We start from the raw sequence: 20,571 nt of genomic DNA on the forward strand, positions 1-20,571 counted from the left end.
TATATAAAAAAATACTAACAAAGAAATAGTTAAGAAATTTTTTCAACATAACTTTGGTATATTAGAATAACGAATTTAGAATAGAATCAGTAATTTTCAATCAGAATATTGAAATAATTCTATCACCCGTTTTAATCAACATTTTTATCCACGAGGCATCCAATATGACAATCCTCATGGATTTTTTTTTTGTTTTATCATCAGTATTAATTTGAATTCTGCATAAAATGGTCTTCAACACAGATTTATGGAGGTCATTTCTAAAACATCCAAATTTTATGCAAATATCTAATATATAAAAGTATGTTAGCTGGATTTAAAATGCTGGACCGTTTTAAACTAAAATAAAACTAATTAGTCATTTTTTAGTTGTTGTGCCAGATTATTTGCAATAGACTATTATTACAAAACAAAAACTGAAATTTCATGGCATCTTGCCTTGTCAAAAAAAAATGCATATGGGAAAATAATAACTCCTGCTTGGCAAGATATATATATATATATATATGCACGCACACCTTTCAAGGTAATATCAGAGTTTACTGGCATAAATTTTAAATTTATTATTGACATTCGGCTATAAACACGCAATGTTTTTCTTCTGCTTAATGAATTACGTTTTTTTTTTTTTTCATTTAAGGTAAATAAATTACTGTTTCCTGAAAAGTCTATGATGAATATACTCAGTAACGAAACAGTTGCTGTTAAAAATATGGAATTTTTGACATGTTCAAAGAAATTAAAAATAAAATGAATAAAACTTTAGGATTTGGAATGTAGCTGTATTGTCATCCATTTTATAATATATCTATGCATGAACCAAGTGTTATCCATACCTACATAATTTTGTGGAGAAAGCAGGGTACCATGTTGAATTTTTGTGTTTTTATTACAGTTATCATCAGTATCAGTGGCTATGTTTTAAGCATTGTTTTTACTCAAAAAAGTGACATGACAATAATTTTTGTACAACACACATTGATCTGAAGTAATGTCCAACATCAAAAGATTTACTACCGTAAATTCTGGAAATAAATCAGTATTGTTACAGGCTGTTTGCATGCAACATGCTATTTTTCATAGGAAAACTGAAGTGCATCCTTCGGATGCAGATATAGGATTGTTAACATATCCTTTTAGATTTTTATGCAATAAGGATGCAGGACACTCATCTAGCAGCATCACTTGGGTGAATGAAAAGTACCGAGATACCTCACACTCACGCACATCTGTGAGATAAAGAAACTCTCCTTGTATTCTACCAATATTTATAAGCTTAACTACCAAGTTTGTAGGTTCGAACACATTCTGTTTTTTATTTTTGTTTTTGCATGTTGTCCACGTGCAGGAACTTATGTAATTGTAGAACATAGAGAAAATTCTGTATCAGGAAGACATCCACAATTAGCCACATCATAATCTGAAATGTATAATGATAGAGTGAAACTGTGAGTGCTGGATTGCTCTACATCAGCCACTGTTGAGCACATTGCTGTTGAATTCAAATGAAAATATTTCATTATTACCAACACATGATTCAACAACCCAGCACTTAAGAGTGTCCTCTCCTTAAGTCAGAACTATATTTTGATGGATTTCAGATGGAGAAACCGGATGACTGCTTGATACTCTCCATTTTTCTAGAAATGCACCATCTTCATTATTTTGACAATCTGTGAAAATAAAACAGAATGAGTCCGAAACTACAACTTAGTTATTTAAGCATAGAAATAGTGGCAGAACATGTGGTCAACTTTTCATTTGTTTATCTCTGACTGATTCAATACTTTGAAATATTTATTAAAATAAAGAAACAATAAAAAGAAAGAAATGGTAAAAACAAACAAACAAGTCAAACAAAAACATACAAACTAACAAACTAAACAAAATAAAAACATAAACAAAAAAATACAAAAAACACAAACAATACAAACAAAAACACAAACAATACAAACAAAAATACAAACAATACAAACAAAAACACAAAACAAACAATACAAACAAAAACACAAAACAAACAAACAAAACAAACAAACAAACAAAACAAACACAACAAACACAAACAAAAACACAAACAAACACAAACAAAAAGAAAAAAACAAAACAAAAACAAACACAAACAAAAAGAAAAAAACAAAACAAAAACAAACAAACACAAACAAACAAACACAAACAAACAAACACAAACAAACAACACCACAAACAAACACAAGCAAATAAACAAAAACAAACAATGCAAAAACAATGCAAATAAACAAAAACAAACAATGCAAACAAACAAAAACAAACAATGCAAACAAACAAAAACAAACAATGCAAACAAACAAAAACAAACAAACAAAACCAATAAGACATCAAAGAAAAGAATAAGAAAAACATGAACATTATGTACAGAATATTTTGGTAAGATTCAACAAACAATGCAAACATGCAAACCAAAATTCCCGCAATTGTTTGATGATATTCAAACAGTACTGCTCTAAAAAATAATGCCTCAACCCATCAAAACTTTTAAATTAGTCTTCGTAATGCAGTAATTACAGTGTTGGATCCCCCCCCCCCAATCTGTTTAGAAAAACGATGGATACTCCCTGAAAGGATACTTGTGTACTGAAGAGTTTATAGTGAAGCAAGGGTTGTGCAATCTCTGACTCAAATTTCTGTTCTGGAATTGTTTAAACTCAATGATAAGAAATCCCAGGATAAACAAATAAAAACTAACATTTCAGTTTTCCTTCTCTTATATAAATTATCCCACATAAGTTAGTGAATCTAACCCTCCCACATAAGAAATCATTGATAAAATTTACAATCAGTTTTGCAATTCAATCATATTAGATAAAAATAAACTTCAGTCGATGTGTGACTTGCCCAACAAGTTTCAATCATAAATGTCCAACAGCATTCATTTTATTGACATTCAATAAAACAATGATTGTCTCATCAGTGAATGATATGATCCTGACTGGGTTTCACACTCACTGAACTATAACCCACATATTTTTATCTGTAACATCATCTCACAGTCTATCAAAATAATCCCAGGACTATTTGTAAAAATCATGGCAGTGCAAAGAGGGGTGTGTCAAAGTTATTGATAATTTTGCATGTCATATCCAGATATGCTTTATTGGACATGGATAAAACAAAGACTGATGAATATTCATAATTTAAAACTTGGTGGACAAGTCATGCTCAACATTACTCAATATTGGTAAAATGACAAGAAGGTGGTGTACCAATCTGTATATGACAAAATCTTTTTTGTGGATCGTGTTCATTTTTATGCACAATGAATGAGGTCACAAACGGATGACATCATCCACATAAACAGTTTACAGACATCCAGGAGAAATCCCATATGTGGTCATCCATTAAAGCAGAGAACAGACGATCAGTGACTCAAACAATTAAGACAGTGATTAAAATAAACAATATATATATATATTTTTTTTTCTGTGAAAATATTTTTTTCAATTTATATTTCACCTTTTATTTATACCAGTCTTAATTTATGAAGCTCAATGTAATTACAGAGCATATAACAAACAAATTACAAAAGTCTATATTCCAAATTTCATTATGTTGGCCATCTTATAATTTATTCCTTTAATTATGTTGACACACATACACACACATACATATATATATAAAGAGGGGAATTAAGAAGCGATCAACTTGTGCAAATGTAAAATTCTGACTTTCGGTCATTGAATACTTTAATTATTTACTATGTATACCCACTGATTTATATGCACTTATTTCCCTTAATTCTTGTGTTAATTGCTGGTGGCCTTAAGATAGAATGCTAGCCTACGAAGTCAAGGGTGGCTTTGTGACTGGGTTCAAATCTTCGAACCAGCAGTAATTATCTATTCCTACACTTATGACTGCATAAGCATGAAACACTGTAAATATAAATATAATTAAGATTTGTTAAAAAATATTATATATATATATATATATATATATATATATATATATATATATAAAAGTGAACGTGTCTGTCTGTCTGTGTGTCTGTCTGTCTGTGTACATTTCCCTACACAATAACTGTCAATTTTTAGTCTATAGACTCGAAATTTGAAATACCGGGTACTGAGATTTGGGAAAATCGATGTGACGGGTGTCAGCCAGAAATTTGGCTGTTAAGGGGTCAAATTTCAACGATTTGACCTTTAAGAACTCTACCAAACTCCTCCGACAATTTTGGGTCTAGACACTTGAAATTTTAGATATAGGTTCCTTGAACCTGGATCTAACTTAATAAAGTGATTTGAGCCCGAAACAATAAATTTTAAGGGGTCATAATAGGGGTCAAATTTTAAAAAATTAACCATTTTTTTTGTTTTTTTGCTTTTTTTGCACAGCATACACCTCCAAACACCCGAGCAACGCCGGGCACCCCTGCTAGTATATATATATATATATATATATATATCTCGACATACCCACACTTGAGAAATCATCTAGATCTGAAATATTTAATCCATTATTAAAAACATGCACCATTTATCCCAATTTTGTTAAATGATTTTACTCGTCAGTATGTCCTTTTCCTAGTTTTCAAACTAAACGAGTTAACCACCATCATAAACTTGCAACGCACACCAGTAAACCAAAGTCCCAATAAATATTCCTGTGGATTAGCCAGTTTCCACATTGTAAGAGTAGACCAACCCCCAACACAAACCTAAATGGGCCCCAAGTCTCCACGACAGAAAGCCATGCATATTAATTTATATCTACCAGCACCAAAGAAGCAGGGGTGCATGATTGGCAATATGGCTACGAGCACAGATTATAGAATTGGTTATTCCAATTGCAAATCCAGTTGGAACCATTGCGGTAGTTTATGCATTAATGCCGTCAGGAAAGGTATGCACTCGCATTCATGTAAAGTCAATCATGTACCAGAACTCGTTTACAATTGTTGTCGTGATGTTGACATTAAAAAAAAAGAGAATGGGATTGATCTGACATTGAAAAGAGAAAAGCAAAAAAGCAATTATGTTGAGCAATGAACACAGTTTGTTCAACTTTTACCCAAGCAGCTCTGAAACAAACAAGGATGTACCTGAAAATGTCAATTCTGGAGGTAAAAAGGGAGTTACCAAAAAGGGATTTACCAGTAAATCTTGGGTACTGAAGGAGAGGGGGGGGCTGTTACAGAGAGGAAGGTGTTGTAGGGTGTAGAGAAAGTCTAGTGGTAGAGAAGGCGTCACACGCAAAGTTCGGCGGAGTGGAGAGGGCGTCACACACAAAGTTCGGAGGGGTGGAGAAGGCGTCACACGCAAAGTTCGGCGGAGTGGAGAGGGCGTCACACGCAAAGTTCGGCGGAGTGGAGAGGGCGTCACACGCAAAGTTTGGAGGGGTGGAGAGGGCGTCACACGCAAAGTTCGGAGGGGTGGAGAGGGCGTCACACGCAAAGTTCGGAGGGGTGGAGAGGGCGTCACACGCAAAGTTCGGAGGGGTGGAGAGGGCGTCACACGCAAAGTTCGGAGGGGTGGAGAGGGCGTCACACGCAAAGTTCGGAGGGGTGGAGAGGGCGTCACACGCAAAGTTCGGAGGGGTGGAGAGGGCGTCACACGCAAAGTTCGGAGGGGTGGAGAGGGCGTCACACGCAAAGTTCGAGGGGTGGAGACACTGTTACAGGCAAGGTCTGGGGGGGGGGGGGTGAAGACACTGTCACAGGTAAGGTTGGGGGGGGGGTTGAAGACACCGTCACAGAAAATGTCTGGGGTGAATACAGTGTTACAGGGATAATCTTGGTATGGAGAGGGTGTGTCATTCAAATCTGGTTAGTTGTGTGTATGGGGGAGGGAGAAATGTTGGCAAGCCAGGAGGTTGGGAGAGCATTATAAGGATGTGGTGGTGTAATAAGGATCTACCAAGAGTCTAATTGGTTAGGTTAGGATGCTGAACAGCTGTAGTGTAAAATAGGTAGGTGGGGTTACAGTGGGCAAAACCATTTCACAAATATAAGCTCACATTTCCCAAGCAGGTTACAACAAATGACACAAGCTAATGCAACAGGAAGGGTGGGGAAGAGGAGACGACAATGAGACGAGATAAGCAGTGACCAATTGAGCAATTGCAGGTGCTTTTGTTTTCCTCACCTCCCAAAACGGGGGAAAGAGTAGCCGTAAAGGATGAAGGTGAATTCTTTGTCTGCTCAGTCGATGGGTTAGCAGATGCGCCAGAGGCGGCCCTCACAAGTTTCTTGTTGTCTTCCTCTACGAGTTAGAAGTGGCAGGAGGAGTAGAGATGGCGGAGGAGGAAGAAAAGGAAGCGGAAAAGGCGGAGAGAAAAGAAAACAAATTTATGATTAATCACTCGAGAGAACAAGGTTAAGCAAAAGAAAGCAATACACAAAATGGATGGGGTAAAAACAGAAATGGGGGTACCTTCAGTTTCATGAGGATTAAATTTAGGACAAAAACATTTTAAAAATAAAAGAATTTTTTTCTTTTGTTTTTAAATATGTTGTCTATTTACTTAAGACCAAGAAAAATCTGCCTTGAGTGCACACAAAGCGATTTGACCACTTGTAATATGACTGTATGGAGAAAAGGCACGACAGATTGCCTGGTGTCGCCCATCTCAGAGTTTGAGGCACTTGCGACATCTTAAATAACAAAACTGGATGATAATGACTCAAGTTTCCAGGTTCTTCAGATAAATGAAAACACCAAATATATTAAAGTTGCTAGTTTATTTATACAAGTTAGTTGGTTGGTTGTTTTTGTTTTACGGCATATCAACCCTTTCCGGGTTATTTAATGCCGAATCCAAAGATTTTGAAGAAAAACTTTTTTAATAGAATATATTTGCTGTTTTCACGTTGGTTTCTATTTAACCCATAGTTGGGACCCTAACAGGTACTACCACTCCGGGTCAGAGTGGACCTGGGAGCAATGGTAATTAAAGGGTGGCTCCACACTCCCCAAAGCCCACAAGCTGGGGCCTCACCACTGGACAGTTTAAGGTCATATCCAGGACCCCCATTGAGGGACTTTTACCCTCTGCAGGGGGGGGGGGGGGAGTCGGCATATTCTAATGCCCCACCGACAGGGCCTTATAAAAGTTAGGTATGTGTATATGTTTATATATTTTTATGTACACAATCCATTATTAATCTAATTAACTGATGATTATAAATTTTTAAACACAGCTGTAATGCATAAAGGGTAAAAATGAGGGTTATATTTAGTTTTATACAAAATGGAGTGAAAGCCCTTTATGAAAATTCAGACACTTGATTTTTGTTAAATTTTAATAATAGGTATAAGACAACAATCAATAAATATTCCCTGCAGGTTATAGTCAATAATGTACTTCCTAATTTTCTGCGGAACGCTACCGAAGGCAATGACAAGGCAAATCCGTTACTTTACTTTTATTATATATATTGGATACTTTTTTTTATGATGCTTAAAATTTTGTTACTTTCAGTGATTTCATTTGTTATTTTAATTTCAATAATTTTATTTATATACGTTCATAAACATATTTAGTATATAAATTCAAATAAAAAAACTTATTTTTTAAATTAAAAAACAAAAACTTATTTTTATAATTTCATTACATTTCAAATCAAATAAAAACTTTTACTTTTTAAAATTTTGTTATTAAAATAAAGACTAATTGTGTTATTTTTATCTGTATAATTTTGTTAATTTTTATTGTATAATTTTCAATAATATCCTTTTTTTATATTTTATTTCAATAAATCGCTTCACAATAGAAATACTGAAGAACAATAGAAGTGAAAGAACTGATTTGCTTTGTCATTACTTCTGGTAACGCTATGCCAGAAAATTAGGAACTACATTAACCGACTATAACCATTCCTACATTTCAGTTTCTTTAGAGTATTTAAAAAGGTTTTTAGAGGGCATAACGTGTGTATAATGCACCAGTTGAAAATCCAAATTTCCATTGAATTTGATCCATAGGTATTAGATGCCAATGAAGAAAGATTCCCTGAATTTCAATTTCTTTTTAAGACCATTTAAATTTTAGACATTTTCTTATAATGGATTTTGAGCAAAATTTGAATAAGGATTCTAGACATAAGGTTTAGTAGCATTACATCTTGATTTGAATCTTTGTCAGGGGACAGAAAAGTGGTGCAAACTGTTCTGTTCAAGAGTTTAATTTTACCTGTCCTGGGGGCAGGTATTATTCAACGATTATATATTCCATTGTCTTACATGAAGACATTGTGTTTTTGTTTAACTTAAAGCAAAAAAATATTATCATTTTCTTTGTTAGCTTTGTAACTACAATGAAACCTCTAGTAAAAAAAAAAAATCCCTGCTTACAAAATTTTCAGCTTACAAAACGTGATGTGAACATATTTTTGTCCCTGCATATGAAAAAATTTTTCAGGATATAAAAGATATGAGTGACAGATTATTTTTCACTTAATTCTTCAAAAATATATATTTATTTTTAATCAGGGTTTTATTTGATTCAAATTTTTTCAACAATTTTCTAGAAGTACCTATGCTGATTTTTATCTGAGAAAACATTTTTCACCTTGGACTTGAATTAATTTTTTATACCCCCCTCCCCCCGCCCCAATTAAGATTATTTTTAAAATTGAAAAATTCATGTACACAGTACAATTTTTACCACATTTAAAGAATATAGATTAAAGAAACATTTTCTGTTTTAATTTTTATCGTACCCCTCTGAAATTTTTCTAAAGGGTGGAGCATTTTGTTATTTTTCTTAAAAATCACAAATTAGCTATAAGAAAGTAAATAATCCATTTCACTTTGAATCCTTTTTATGCACGCCTGCGTGCTCATAGATTTGATGGAGGTCGTGACCTTACGAATAATAATTAAAATAACGATTAAAAAAAAATGTGTTTATATTTCTCAGTTGTATTTTTTATTAAATAGAATTTCATATTTGGAAGAAAAGTAAAACAAAAATCACAAGTCAACAGTTAGGTTAGATACTAATTAGATTTTGTTTCATTCTGGTTTTACCCTTATAAAATTTAATGGAGGTTTCCATAGGGCTTGGAATAGATTAAACACAAACATCTTTCAGGACACAAAAATTTCAAGATACAAAAGCCAAGCCGGAATCAATTAATTTCATATCTAGAGGTTACACTGTATTTAGATTCCAGGTCCGAATCAAAATGATTTTGAAACAATTTTTCTTTTGGGAATGACTTATGAAGCGATTTTAAAAACGTATATATGTTCTTATTACCATTTTTTTGGTCTGTTTAGTTATACATATTTTCACTACCAAATCGAATTCACAATATGGTAGTTTCATCAGACTTTGCAGAATGCTTAATAAACATTCAATCTGTGAAGTCTGACGAAACTATCGAATCATGAATTCCATTTGGTAGTGGAAACATGTAACTAAACAGACCAAAAAACGGTAATAAAGAAATTTTGCTCTACTGTAGTATTGAGCACTTTTACAGGATTTTTTTTATCATTTACCATTTACTCATTATATATATATATATATATATATATATATATATAGAGAGAGAGAGAGAGAGAGACTAAGATGGATACATGCACATAGGCAGACAGATACATAGACAAAGAAATAGATATTGTTGGTACTTGTGCAGTTTATGGACCATGCTATTTTTTTCAATAGGATTTTCAAGTTAAATTTAACTTTTATGGATTCTTTTTTTTTTTTTTAGATTCCAATGTATTAGTCATGGATCCAAATCTACATAAGATATATTTATATAGCCATTAACACTTGTTATAACTACTAGCATCCATATTTCTTTTCAATTTGATTGATAGTCAGGACAATATCATGCAACTGACTCCTATATCATTTATGATTCTATTAATTATAAACGACCATAGTTTATATAGAAATAAAAAAATGAAGACATTTCAAATCTCTTCATTTTGTTGTAAACGTTTCATCTTGTTCTAGAATTTGCATTTTTAAACTGCGATGATATGCAAATGTATTAGAAAAGTTGAGCCACATTAGTGGAATGAAAAATTCTCAATCAGTCTCCATTTTGAATCTTGCTAAATTACAGCCATTCTGAGGAGTCCTAAGATGAAACATGTGTCTATGGATAATTGTATTGAAAAAAGAATTTTTGTCGCTCACCATATGGTGGGTTTATCATATTGGTGAAGTAAAAAATTATTTTGAACTAGCATTTAGGGGAAATGCTTTTACGTATAAATAGTTGAATTCAGTCAAAGTATCAAAAATGAAAATAAATAATTTAGTTTAATTTTTAACAATATTAAGGTATAAAGGTGGAGAACAATGGGGAGAAGAGTAGAGAAAACATAGAAGAGATAGAAAGGGGTAGGGATAAATAGAGAGAGAGAGAGAAAAAGAGGGGGGCATAGAGAAAGAGTGGCGTGGGGGTTAGGGATAGGGAAAAAGTCAGGTTATAGAGAAAGAGTGTGGAGGGGAGGCATAGAGAAAGAGTGTGGGGGGAGGAATAGAGAAAGTGGGGGGGAGGCATAGAGAAAGTGGGGGGGAGGCATAGAGAAAGTGGGGGGGGAGGCATAGAGAAAGTGTGGGGGGGGAGGCATAGAGAAAGTGGGGAGGAGGCATAGAGAAAGTGTGGGGGGAGGCATAGAGAAAGTGTGGGGGGAGGCATAGAGAAAGTGGGGGGAGGCATAGAGAAAGTGTGGGGGGAGGCATAGAGAAAGTGTGGGGGGAGGCATAGAGAAAGTGTGGGGGGAGGCATAGAGAAAGTGTGGGGGGAGGCATAGAGAAAGTGTGGGGGGAGGCATAGAGAAAGTGTGGGGGGAGGCATAGAGAAAGTGTGGGGGGAGGCATAGAGAAAGTGTGGGGGGAGGCATAGAGAAAGTGTGGGGGGAGGCATAGAGAAAGTGTGGGGGGAGGCATAGAGAAAGTGTGGGGGGAGGCATAGAGAAAGTGGGGGGAGGCATAGAGAAAGTGGGGGGAGGCATAGAGAAAGTGGGGGGAGGCATAGAGAAAGTGGGGGGAGGCATAGAGAAAGTGGGGGGGCATAGAGAAAGTGGGGGGGAGGCATAGAGAAAGTGGGGGGAGGCATAGAGAAAGTGGGGGGGAGGCATAGAGAAAGTGGGGGGAGGCATAGAGAAAGTGGGGGAGGCATAGAGAAAGTGGGGGGAGGCATAGAGAAAGTGGGGGGAGGCATAGAGAAAGTGGGGGGAGACATAGAGAAAGTGGGGGGAGGCATAGAGAAAGTGGGGGGAGGCATAGAGAAAGTGTGGGGGGAGGCATAGAGAAAGTGTGGGGGGAGGCATAGAGAAAGTGGGGGGAGGCATAGAGAAAGTGGGGGGAGGCATAGAGAAAGTGGGGGGAGGCATAGAGAAAGTGTGGGGGGAGGCATAGAGAAAGTGTGGGGAGGCATAGAGAAAGTGTGGGGAGGCATAGAGAAAGTGTGGGGAGGCATAGAGAAAGTGTGGGGAGGCATAGAGAAAGTGTGGGGGGAGGCATAGAGAAAGTGTGGGGGGAGGCATAGAGAAAGTGTGGGGGGAGGCATAGAGAAAGTGTGGGGGGAGGCATAGAGAAAGTGTGGGGGGAGGCATAGAGAAAGTGTGGGGGGAGGCATAGAGAAAGTGTGGGGGGAGGCATAGAGAAAGTGGGAGGAGGCATAGAGAAAGTGGGAGGAGGCATAGAGAAAGTGGGAGGAGGCATACAGAAAGTGGGAGGAGGCATAGAGAAAGTGTGGGGGGAGGCATAGAGAAAGTGTGGGGGGAGGCATAGAGAAAGTGTGGGGGGAGGCATAGAGAAAGTGTGGGGGGAGGCATAGAGAAAATGGGGGGAGGCATAGAGAAAGTGGGGGGAGGCATAGAGAAAGTGGGGGGAGGCATAGAGAAAGTGGGGGGAGGCATAGAGAAAGTGTGGGGGGAGGCATAGAGAAAGTGTGGGGGGAGGCATAGAGAAAGTGGGGGGGAGGCATAGAGAAAGTGGGGGGGAGGCATAGAGAAAGTGGGGGGAGGCATAGAGAAAGTGGGGGGAGGCATAGAGAAAGTGGGGGGAGGCATAGAGAAAGTGGGGGGAGGCATAGAGAAAGTGTGGGGGGAGGCATAGAGAAAGTGTGGGGGGAGGCATAGAGAAAGTGGGGGGAGGCATAGAGAAAGTGGGGGGAGGCATAGAGAAAGTGGGGGGAGGCATAGAGAAAGTGGGGGAGGCATAGAGAAAGTGGGGGAGGCATAGAGAAAGTGTGGGGGGAGGCATAGAGAAAGTGTGGGGGGAGGCATAGAGAAAGTGTGGGGAGGCATAGGGAAGTGTGGGGGGAGGCATAGAGAAAGTGTGGGGGGAGGCATAGAGAAAGTGTGGGGGGAGGCATAGAGAAAGTGTGGGGGGAGGCATAGAGAAAGTGTGGGGGGAGGCATAGAGAAAGTGTGGGGGGAGGCATAGAGAAAGTGTGGGGGGAGGCATAGAGAAAGTGTGGGGGGAGGCATAGAGAAAGTGTGGGGGGAGGCATAGAGAAAGTGGGAGGAGGCATACAGAAAGTGGGAGGAGGCATAGAGAAAGTGGGAGGAGGCATAGAGAAAGTGTGGGGGGAGGCATAGAGAAAGTGTGGGGGGAGGCATAGAGAAAGTGGGGGGAGGCATAGAGAAAGTGGGGGGAGGCATAGAGAAAGTGGGGGGAGGCATAGAGAAAGTGGGGGGAGGCATAGAGAAAGTGGGGGGAGGCATAGAGAAAGTGGGGGGAGGCATAGAGAAAGTGGGGGGAGGCATAGAGAAAGTGTGGGGGGAGGCATAGAGAAAGTGTGGGGGGAGGCATAGAGAAAGTGTGGGGGGAGGCATAGAGAAAGTGTGGGGAGGCATAGAGAAAGTGGGGGGAGGCATAGAGAAAGTGGGGGGAGGCATAGAGAAAGTGGGGGGAGGCATAGAGAAAGTGTGGGGGGAGGCATAGAGAAAGTGTGGGGGGAGGCATAGAGAAAGTGTGGGGGGAGGCATAGAGAAAGTGGGGGGAGGCATAGAGAAAGTGGGGGGAGGCATAGAGAAAGTGGGGGGAGGCATAGAGAAAGTGGGGGGAGGCATAGAGAAAGTGGGGGGAGGCATAGAGAAAGTGGGGGGGGAGGCATAGAGAAAGTGGGGGGGGCATAGAGAAAGTGGGGGGAGGCATAGAGAAAGTGGGGGGAGGCATAGAGAAAGTGGGGGGAGGCATAGAGAAAGTGGGGGGAGGCATAGAGAAAGTGGGGGGAGGCATAGAGAAAGTGGGGGGGGGCATAGAGAAAGTGGGGGGATATAGAGAAAGTGGGGGGGACGGCATAGAGAAAGTGGGGGGGGGGCAGAGAAAGAGTGGGAAGAAAGGGCAAAGAAGGCTGAAAAAAGGGGTAAAATGAAAAAGTGTGAAAAGGAAGAAAAAAGAGAAAAAAGGGAGGAGGAAGGGTAAGAATAAAGAAGCTAAAAAAGTTAAGAAAAAGCTCAATAGCAATATCCAATGAAATGAGTAAAAAATTCAGTTAAAATTTAAAAACAGCATTGAATGTGTGAGTAGAAAGGAGGGGAGGGTTATACGACAGAGTAAATGAAGTTTACCTTCCGTGACCCTGTCAACAATATCATTCAAAATCGACTGCACAACGGTCTCTGCGCATTCTTCATCATTAGATTTATCTTTCTCACCTACATTAAAAAAAAAAAAACAGAAATGAAAAAGGAAAATGTAATTGTAAGACCAATATTTATTTCAGTATCATTTTAATAAGGGTTAGGATCACATTTTTCCAGGTGTGTTATTTCGAAAAAATGTCTACTTCGGAGTTAAAAAAAAAAAAAAAAACGATTAGTTAAGAAGAAAAAAATAATTTGCTTTCAGAACTGGTGGAAAATGTTAGAGCAAAACATTTAAAAAAAAAAAAAACAAAAAAAAACATGATATGAAAAATGGCTGAAATAAAAATATCAAAATCTATTTTTTTTAAAGCATTTTTCATTAAATCTCATTTTAGCTTGTATTCATTAAATAAAACAATCTATATATCTATAAAAGTGAACGTGTGTGTGTGTGTCTGTGTACATTTCCCTACGCAATAACTTAATTTTAAGTCTGCTGACTCTAAATTTGATATATAGGGTACTGAAATTTGGGAAAATCTTTGATCGGTTTTCTGCCAGAAATTTGGCTGGTAAGGGGTCAAAGTTCAACAATTTGACCTTTGAGAACTCTACCAAACTCCTCCGACAATTTTGGGTCTAAACACTTTAAATTTTAGATATAGGTTCCCTGGACATGGATCTAACTTAATAACTTGATTTGAGCCCAAAACAATAAATGTTAAGGGGTCATAATAGGGGTCAAAGTTAAAAAAATTGACCACTTTTTTTTTTTTTTTTGCTCAACATACACCTCCATACACCCGGGCAACGCCAGGCTGAAATGCTAGTTAAAATAAAAAAAAACTAAAATGAAAAATGACTGTTAGAGCACATCCCATTAAAATATTTGTAAAACAAACAGGGATGCAACATTTTGGTGATGGGACAGTGGTTGAACTTTGGTTGACAATGCGGGACCTATTAGGTTGGTGACTCTTTTTTGGAACCCTGCCTAGGAATGAGAGACTAGTGGCAGATGCACTAACCTAGATGTGACAACAATACATGGGCAAATTATGGCTTCATACAAGATGTGGGAGTAACTTTCTAGCATGGTAGAGAAAGCCAACCTTCTTCGAAGCAGCTTTGGCAATGCTCTCGATGTAATTGCTCCAATTCATGTTGCCTGTGAATGTTAAGTCGAGGAATTTGAATGAAGAGTTTTCAGGTAGTGTATCATTTGCTCTGGCTATCAGTCATTGAGAAGTTTCTTGTAATTATAAAAGGAAAGAAGCTTAGTCTTGGCAGCATTGAATGTTACCAATCATTTTTGTCCCCATTTCACTACAGACTGGAGGTCTTCCTTTAAGGTTTTAGCCATTTCCTTAGATATGTGTTCATTTGTTTTTCCCTCGTGTCTTGTTATAGAACATGGTGTCATCAGCACATATAACCATCTTGGAGACAATTTTATCAAGGAAGTCATTTATGAATATCAGGAATAATAAAGGTTCAAAGATTGACCCTTGTGACACACCTGCATTTATTTCATATTGTTTTGATGTACGGCCATCGAAGACAACCTAGATTCTGTTTTCTTATTTAAGATTTAAGTATTCATATAGTAATATGATTTAATTTTCATGTAAAATTGTTAATTATTGGGAAAGTGCAGGGTTGGTTGGTTGGTTGTGTTTGTTTTACAGCGTATCAACCCTTTTCGGGTTATTTAATGCCGAATCCAAAGATTTTGAAGAAAAATTTTTTAATAGAATATATTTGTTGTTTTCAAGTCGGTTTCTATTTAACCCATAGTTGGAACCCTAACAGGTACTACCACTCCGGGTCAGAGTGGACCTGGGAGCAATGGTAATTAAAGGGTGGCTCCAAAGCCCACAAGCTGGGGCCTCACCACTGGATATAGTTTAAGGTCATATCCAGGACCGAAAGTTCAGGGATACTAGATAGAAGATGGATAAAATGAAAAAAAATTTTAACATTTTCTTTAATTAACCATGGAATTTTCCTGAAAGTAGTTGGATCCATAGAAATTACACAAGATTTCACATTTGTTTATTACAAGATTTATAAAAAAAGACAAATTGACAATGAAAATATCTGGAAATTGTCTTAGTAATTTATATTATGATATATTTTTCTTTATTTATTTATAACTGCATCTTTTTTATTTGTTTTACTATTAAGCGCTTCTGTGAAGTAGAAGTCAGCTAAAATTTGTTGAAAACATTTTTCATAGGATCTAGAACATTGTTGATTAGACGATGTTACAGTTCTATTAAAAAAATTTTTTTTTTCCTGGTCAGGAGCTGCTAAAAATAGCCTATCCTGCCTTGACAGAGTACAAAACAGACTTCGTGGCTTAGTGGTGGATGCCCTTTTCTCTTCCCTGCAACCTCTCTCCCACAGGAGAAACGTTGCGAGCCTATCTTTGTTTTATCTTTACTTCCATGGCAAGTGCTCGTCTGAGCTCCAATCTCTGCCCCCCCCCATGCCAATCTTTCACAAAAAACACCCATCTAGCTGAAACCAGTCAAAAATTTTCTCCATTCTTTATCTGTGCCAAAACCAAAATGTAGATTCTATGAACAAAGCTTCTTTCTTAGAAGTGTACGCCTCTTCCGTTTGCCTGTTTCCCACCTGACTACAACTTGGATGTCTTCAAGTCCAACATAAACAAATTCCTGATAAACCGCCCTCTTAAGTAAACACTTTATCAAATCTCCACTACTAACATACTGTACACGCAATGACCCTTATCCCCGAGTGGCTTCCGGGCCTTGATAAGCGGTGACTACCTTGTAAAAAAAAAAAAACGCATGGAGTATTATGGCCACATCTTGACTGGAGCATCTTATACCAGTCTCTCACTCTTAGATAGCATCCAAAACAGAGTCTCAAATCTAATGGGTCCCACATTATCAGCCAAGTTCCATCTTCTGTCCCATTGCTGTAATGTCACATCCTTGTGCCTGTTTGACAAGTACTTTAATGGAATGTGCTCTGACGAACTCATAGCAGTTGTGCCTCCTCGGCATGCATATTTCCGACTAACCCAACAAGCAACAAAATCCCACCCCTCGCTGTTGAAGTCCCTAGATGCTGAAAAGCTTTCTACTCTAATAGTTCCTTCTTTTAGAATGCTAGACTTTGGAATTCCCTCCCTGTTTTTGGCTTCCCTGATTTCACTAACCTGCAGGTTTAAATGTAATGTGAACAGATATCTCGCTGCTTAACTCCCTACAGTGCATTGTGCATTGTTAACACTATCCCAAATAGTAGCCCCTTACTAATTGAATATAATATATAATGGAATATAAATTGATTGCTATTTCGATTTTATGTAACAAATGCATACTGAAAAATTCCTGAATCAGTGGCTAGTTAGAATCAAATATCGATTCGTCAGATGCAATACTATGTAGATCTAATGTCGAGAATACAGCTGACTTTTCTTTATATATAAAAATACTAGCTGTCCATACCCAACGGTGCCTGGGATGCAGTAAAGTCATTTTACTTTATAAGTTTTTTTTTCTTTCTTTATACATATTTAAAACATATACTCGGTCGCTGGAAAGATGGTGGGATCCTTCTACCGCTCCAGAAGATATCTCACTACTGATGCAATTCTCTATCTATATAAAAGCCAAGTACGGCCAAGGATGGAATACTGTTGCCATATCTGGGCAGGAGCTGCCAAAAACAGCCTATCATGTCTTGACAGAGTACAAAATAGACTTTGTGGTTTAGTGGGGGATGCCCTTTTCTCTACCCTGCAACCCCTCTCCCACAGAAGAGACGTTGCGAGCCTATCCTTGTTTTATCGTTATTTTCATGGCAGGTGCTCGTCTGAACTCCAATCCCTAGTCCCCCCTCGCCAATCTTTCACGAAAAACACCCGTCTAGCTGAATCCACTGTGAAAAATTTCCCCCACTCTATATCTGTGCCTAAATCAAAACGCGGATTCCATGAACAAAGCTTCTTTCTTAGAACTGCACGCCTGTGGAACTCTGTTCCGTCTGCCTGGTTCCCTCCGGACTACAACTTGGATGTCTTCAAGTCTAATGTTAACAAATTCCTAATGAACCGCCCCCTTAAGTAAACACTTATCAAATCTCCACACTAACGTAATGTACTTGCAATAACCCTTATCCCTGAGTGGCTTCCGGGCCTTGATAAGTGGTGATCACTGTGTAAAAAAAAAAAAAAAAAAAAAAAAAAAAAAAGTTTTTTTTTTTTTAGCTTTCATTCATCTTTTTATCCTCTTCTCTCTCTCCCCCTCTTACTTCCTTTTCATCTGCATTTTCTTACTTCCTCTCCTTTTCCTAACCTTTCATTTTCTTCCACCCACTTCTTCATATCAAGTTGTGATAAAAATGATACACATGTATCATTAATATCTGTTTTCTTTTTCATTTAAACAAGTGGTAATTGTTTTCAAACATTTATCCATTTACTTTAAATTGAATAAACCTTTCATTTGCGAAATTTAAAAAAAAAAAAAACAAAAAAAAAAAAACAGCTGTTTCCAATTTTATTTTCACATTTCTGTTTCTCTTGTAATCAAATGAATATTAATGTAGCATAAGTACCCCAACACACCCAGATTTTTTTTCTGACATTTTTACGAAACAATTTACAATCACTTTTATTTTACTTTTAATGTTTAATTCTTGATATGCGGTTAAGAATTTTCCAAATTTTAATTTTTCCTCCAAGGAACTTAAAAAAAAAAAAAAAGTTAAAAAAATTTTTAAAAATGAATTGCATTTGAATGTCTTTACTTATGGACAAATTGCTATGAAACTTAACAGTATGACTGGAAAGACATTAATAGGACGGCACTTCAAAAAGTAATACAGTCAGGACTGATAAAAATTATTTTCCTTCCATTATGAATTGTAAAAAATATAAATTTAAACAAAAAGGTTATTTCAGTTGTTGAGTGAAGTTTACCAACATTTTGGCCAATGTCACTTCTGGCCTTCTTCAGGCATCTTGTCAAACTCTGGAATCTTTCTGTCAACCTCATAATCTGTAAGGAATTTTGAATGAAACTCTTATTTAATCCATAAGGGTAGCATGTTCTCGTTTCATCAGCCATGACCAGGTAGAAGTCTTAAGTAATTTGCAATCGTATTCTTCTGAGTATCGCCCACACTGAGGATTGAACCTTCAACCTCCAGAAGAGTGTCATTTAGAATGGACTTTTACTTAGTACTTTATCCATTTATACTACAGATCATCATGGGACTATTCTAGTATGAATTTTTGGTCAAAGTTCACCATTACGCCAACTGAAGAAGCCTCAACATTTTTCAATAAATCGACAACTTTTAAAGGTTTTCGGCTATGCTGACTAAATATTGCAGGTAAAATTAGCACAGACAAATAGTTTTTGAGATATAAATACCTGTATTATACATCGTAATTTCTAATAGTGAGCATGCGATGTGTGTGGTTGAGTCTACGAGATGCAAACGTTTACTCAACATCATTTCTTGCGGAATAAACTCCACCCCCACATTAAGAACGGCATTTTTTTTTTTTAAATTCTTTTTATTACATTTTCACCTCAAACAAGGCACATTGCCACTGTGGTGTAGGGGGCTACTATCAGGGGCAGCAACTACTGGGGAACTATGTTGGGATTTGGGTAGCAAGATGTCGGTTCATGTTACACTTGAACTTCTGCATGTCAGTACAGTTGGGGAAGCAGGGACCTGGAATGGAATTCCAGAGTCTAGCGGTTCTAGGCAAGAAACTACTGGAGTAGAAAGATCTTTTACATCTAGGGATCTCTACTGTGTGGGGGTGGGATTTAGCTGCCTGTTGGGTTTGTCGAGGGTGTCTACGTCGTGGGGGCACAAGTGTCTGCAGTTCGTCAGAGCATTCACCATTAAAATACTTGTAGAACAGGCAGAGGGATGCAACGTTTGGTCAATGGGACAGAGGCTGAAGCTTAGATGCCAGTTCAGGGCCTATCAGATTGGTGACTCTCTTTTGAACCTTGTCTAGGAGCGAGAGACTAGCAGCAGATGCACCAGCCCAAATGTGACAACAATACTCCATACATGAGCGAATGGTGGCCTTATAGAGGTACAGGATACTTTCAGGTGTCAGTAGTTTTCTAGCACGGTAGAGAGAGCCTACCTTCTGCGCAGCGGCCCTGGCAATGTTTTCAATATAATTGTTCCAACTCATGTTTCCTGTGAACGTTAGGCGAACCACTTTGAAAGATCTACTCTCAGACAGGGAGTCACTGGCCATTGCTATTGGTGGCAGAGAAGGTTTCTTGTAATTATTGAAGGAAACCAGTTTAGTCTTGGTAGCATTGAATGTGACCATCCATTTTTGTCCCCATTCCACTACAGATTGGAGGTCATCCTCTAGTGTTTTTGCCATTTCTTTAGTTATGTGTTCATTTGTTTTCCTGTCATGGCTGTTATAGAGTACGGTGTCATCAGCATATATACCCATCTCAGAGACAGTTTTATCGGGGAGGTCATTAATAAATATTAGGAACAATAGAGGTCCAATGATAGATCTCTGAGGCACTCCCACATTTATATCACACTGTTTAGATGTACGACTGTTGAGGACAACCTGGATTTTTCTCTTATCTAAGAAGGATTTAATTATGTTAAATATTCTACCAGTGATACTGTATGATTTAATTTTCCTGAGGAGATCCTCATGCCATACCCTGTCAAAAGCCTTAGATATATCTAGAGCTCTGCCCTCCCCTGCTTTGTCCAATGAATGGTATATACGTTCAGAGATTACAGTGAGGATGTCTGCTGTGGAACGGGCTTGTCTAAATCCATATTGTTTGTAAGTCAGAAGTTTAGCATCTGTAAGGTGACAGACTAGAGCATGGTTAATTATGGTCTCAAATATTTTGGCGAAAAGTGGGAGGAGGTTAATGGGGTGATAATTTCACCAGAATTCTTGAATACTGGTACCACAGAAGCAGTTTTCCAACAGCCTGGAAAGCATGATTCATTAAGGCATTTGTTGTACAGT

The 20,571-nt window shown here is 37.7% G+C and overlaps 1 protein-coding gene across 7 annotated transcripts in view; it reads right to left on the reverse strand.

The window, feature by feature from the left end:
- The window catches only part of LOC145296942 (brefeldin A-inhibited guanine nucleotide-exchange protein 1-like), a 259,000-nt gene that overhangs the window by 75,897 nt on the left and 162,532 nt on the right, over positions 1-20,571 (reverse strand). For 5 of the 7 annotated variants that reach the window (XM_080143149.1, XM_080143148.1, XM_080143152.1 and 2 more), the window contains 2 exons: positions 13,524-13,610; positions 6,120-6,236 (listed from right to left, as the gene is read on the reverse strand). In XM_080143149.1, coding sequence (XP_079999275.1) covers positions 6,120-6,236; positions 13,524-13,610 — 204 coding nt within the window. The remainder of the gene's footprint in view (positions 1-6,119; positions 6,237-13,523; positions 13,611-20,571) is intronic. The other 2 variants (XM_080143154.1, XM_080143153.1) reach the window with 1 other exon arrangement.

The sequence above is a fragment of the Euprymna scolopes genome, chromosome 17 (genome assembly GCF_053919585.1).
Source record: "Euprymna scolopes isolate OS-2025 chromosome 17, ASM5391958v1, whole genome shotgun sequence".
Classification (NCBI taxonomy): Eukaryota; Metazoa; Mollusca; class Cephalopoda; order Sepiida; family Sepiolidae; genus Euprymna; species Euprymna scolopes.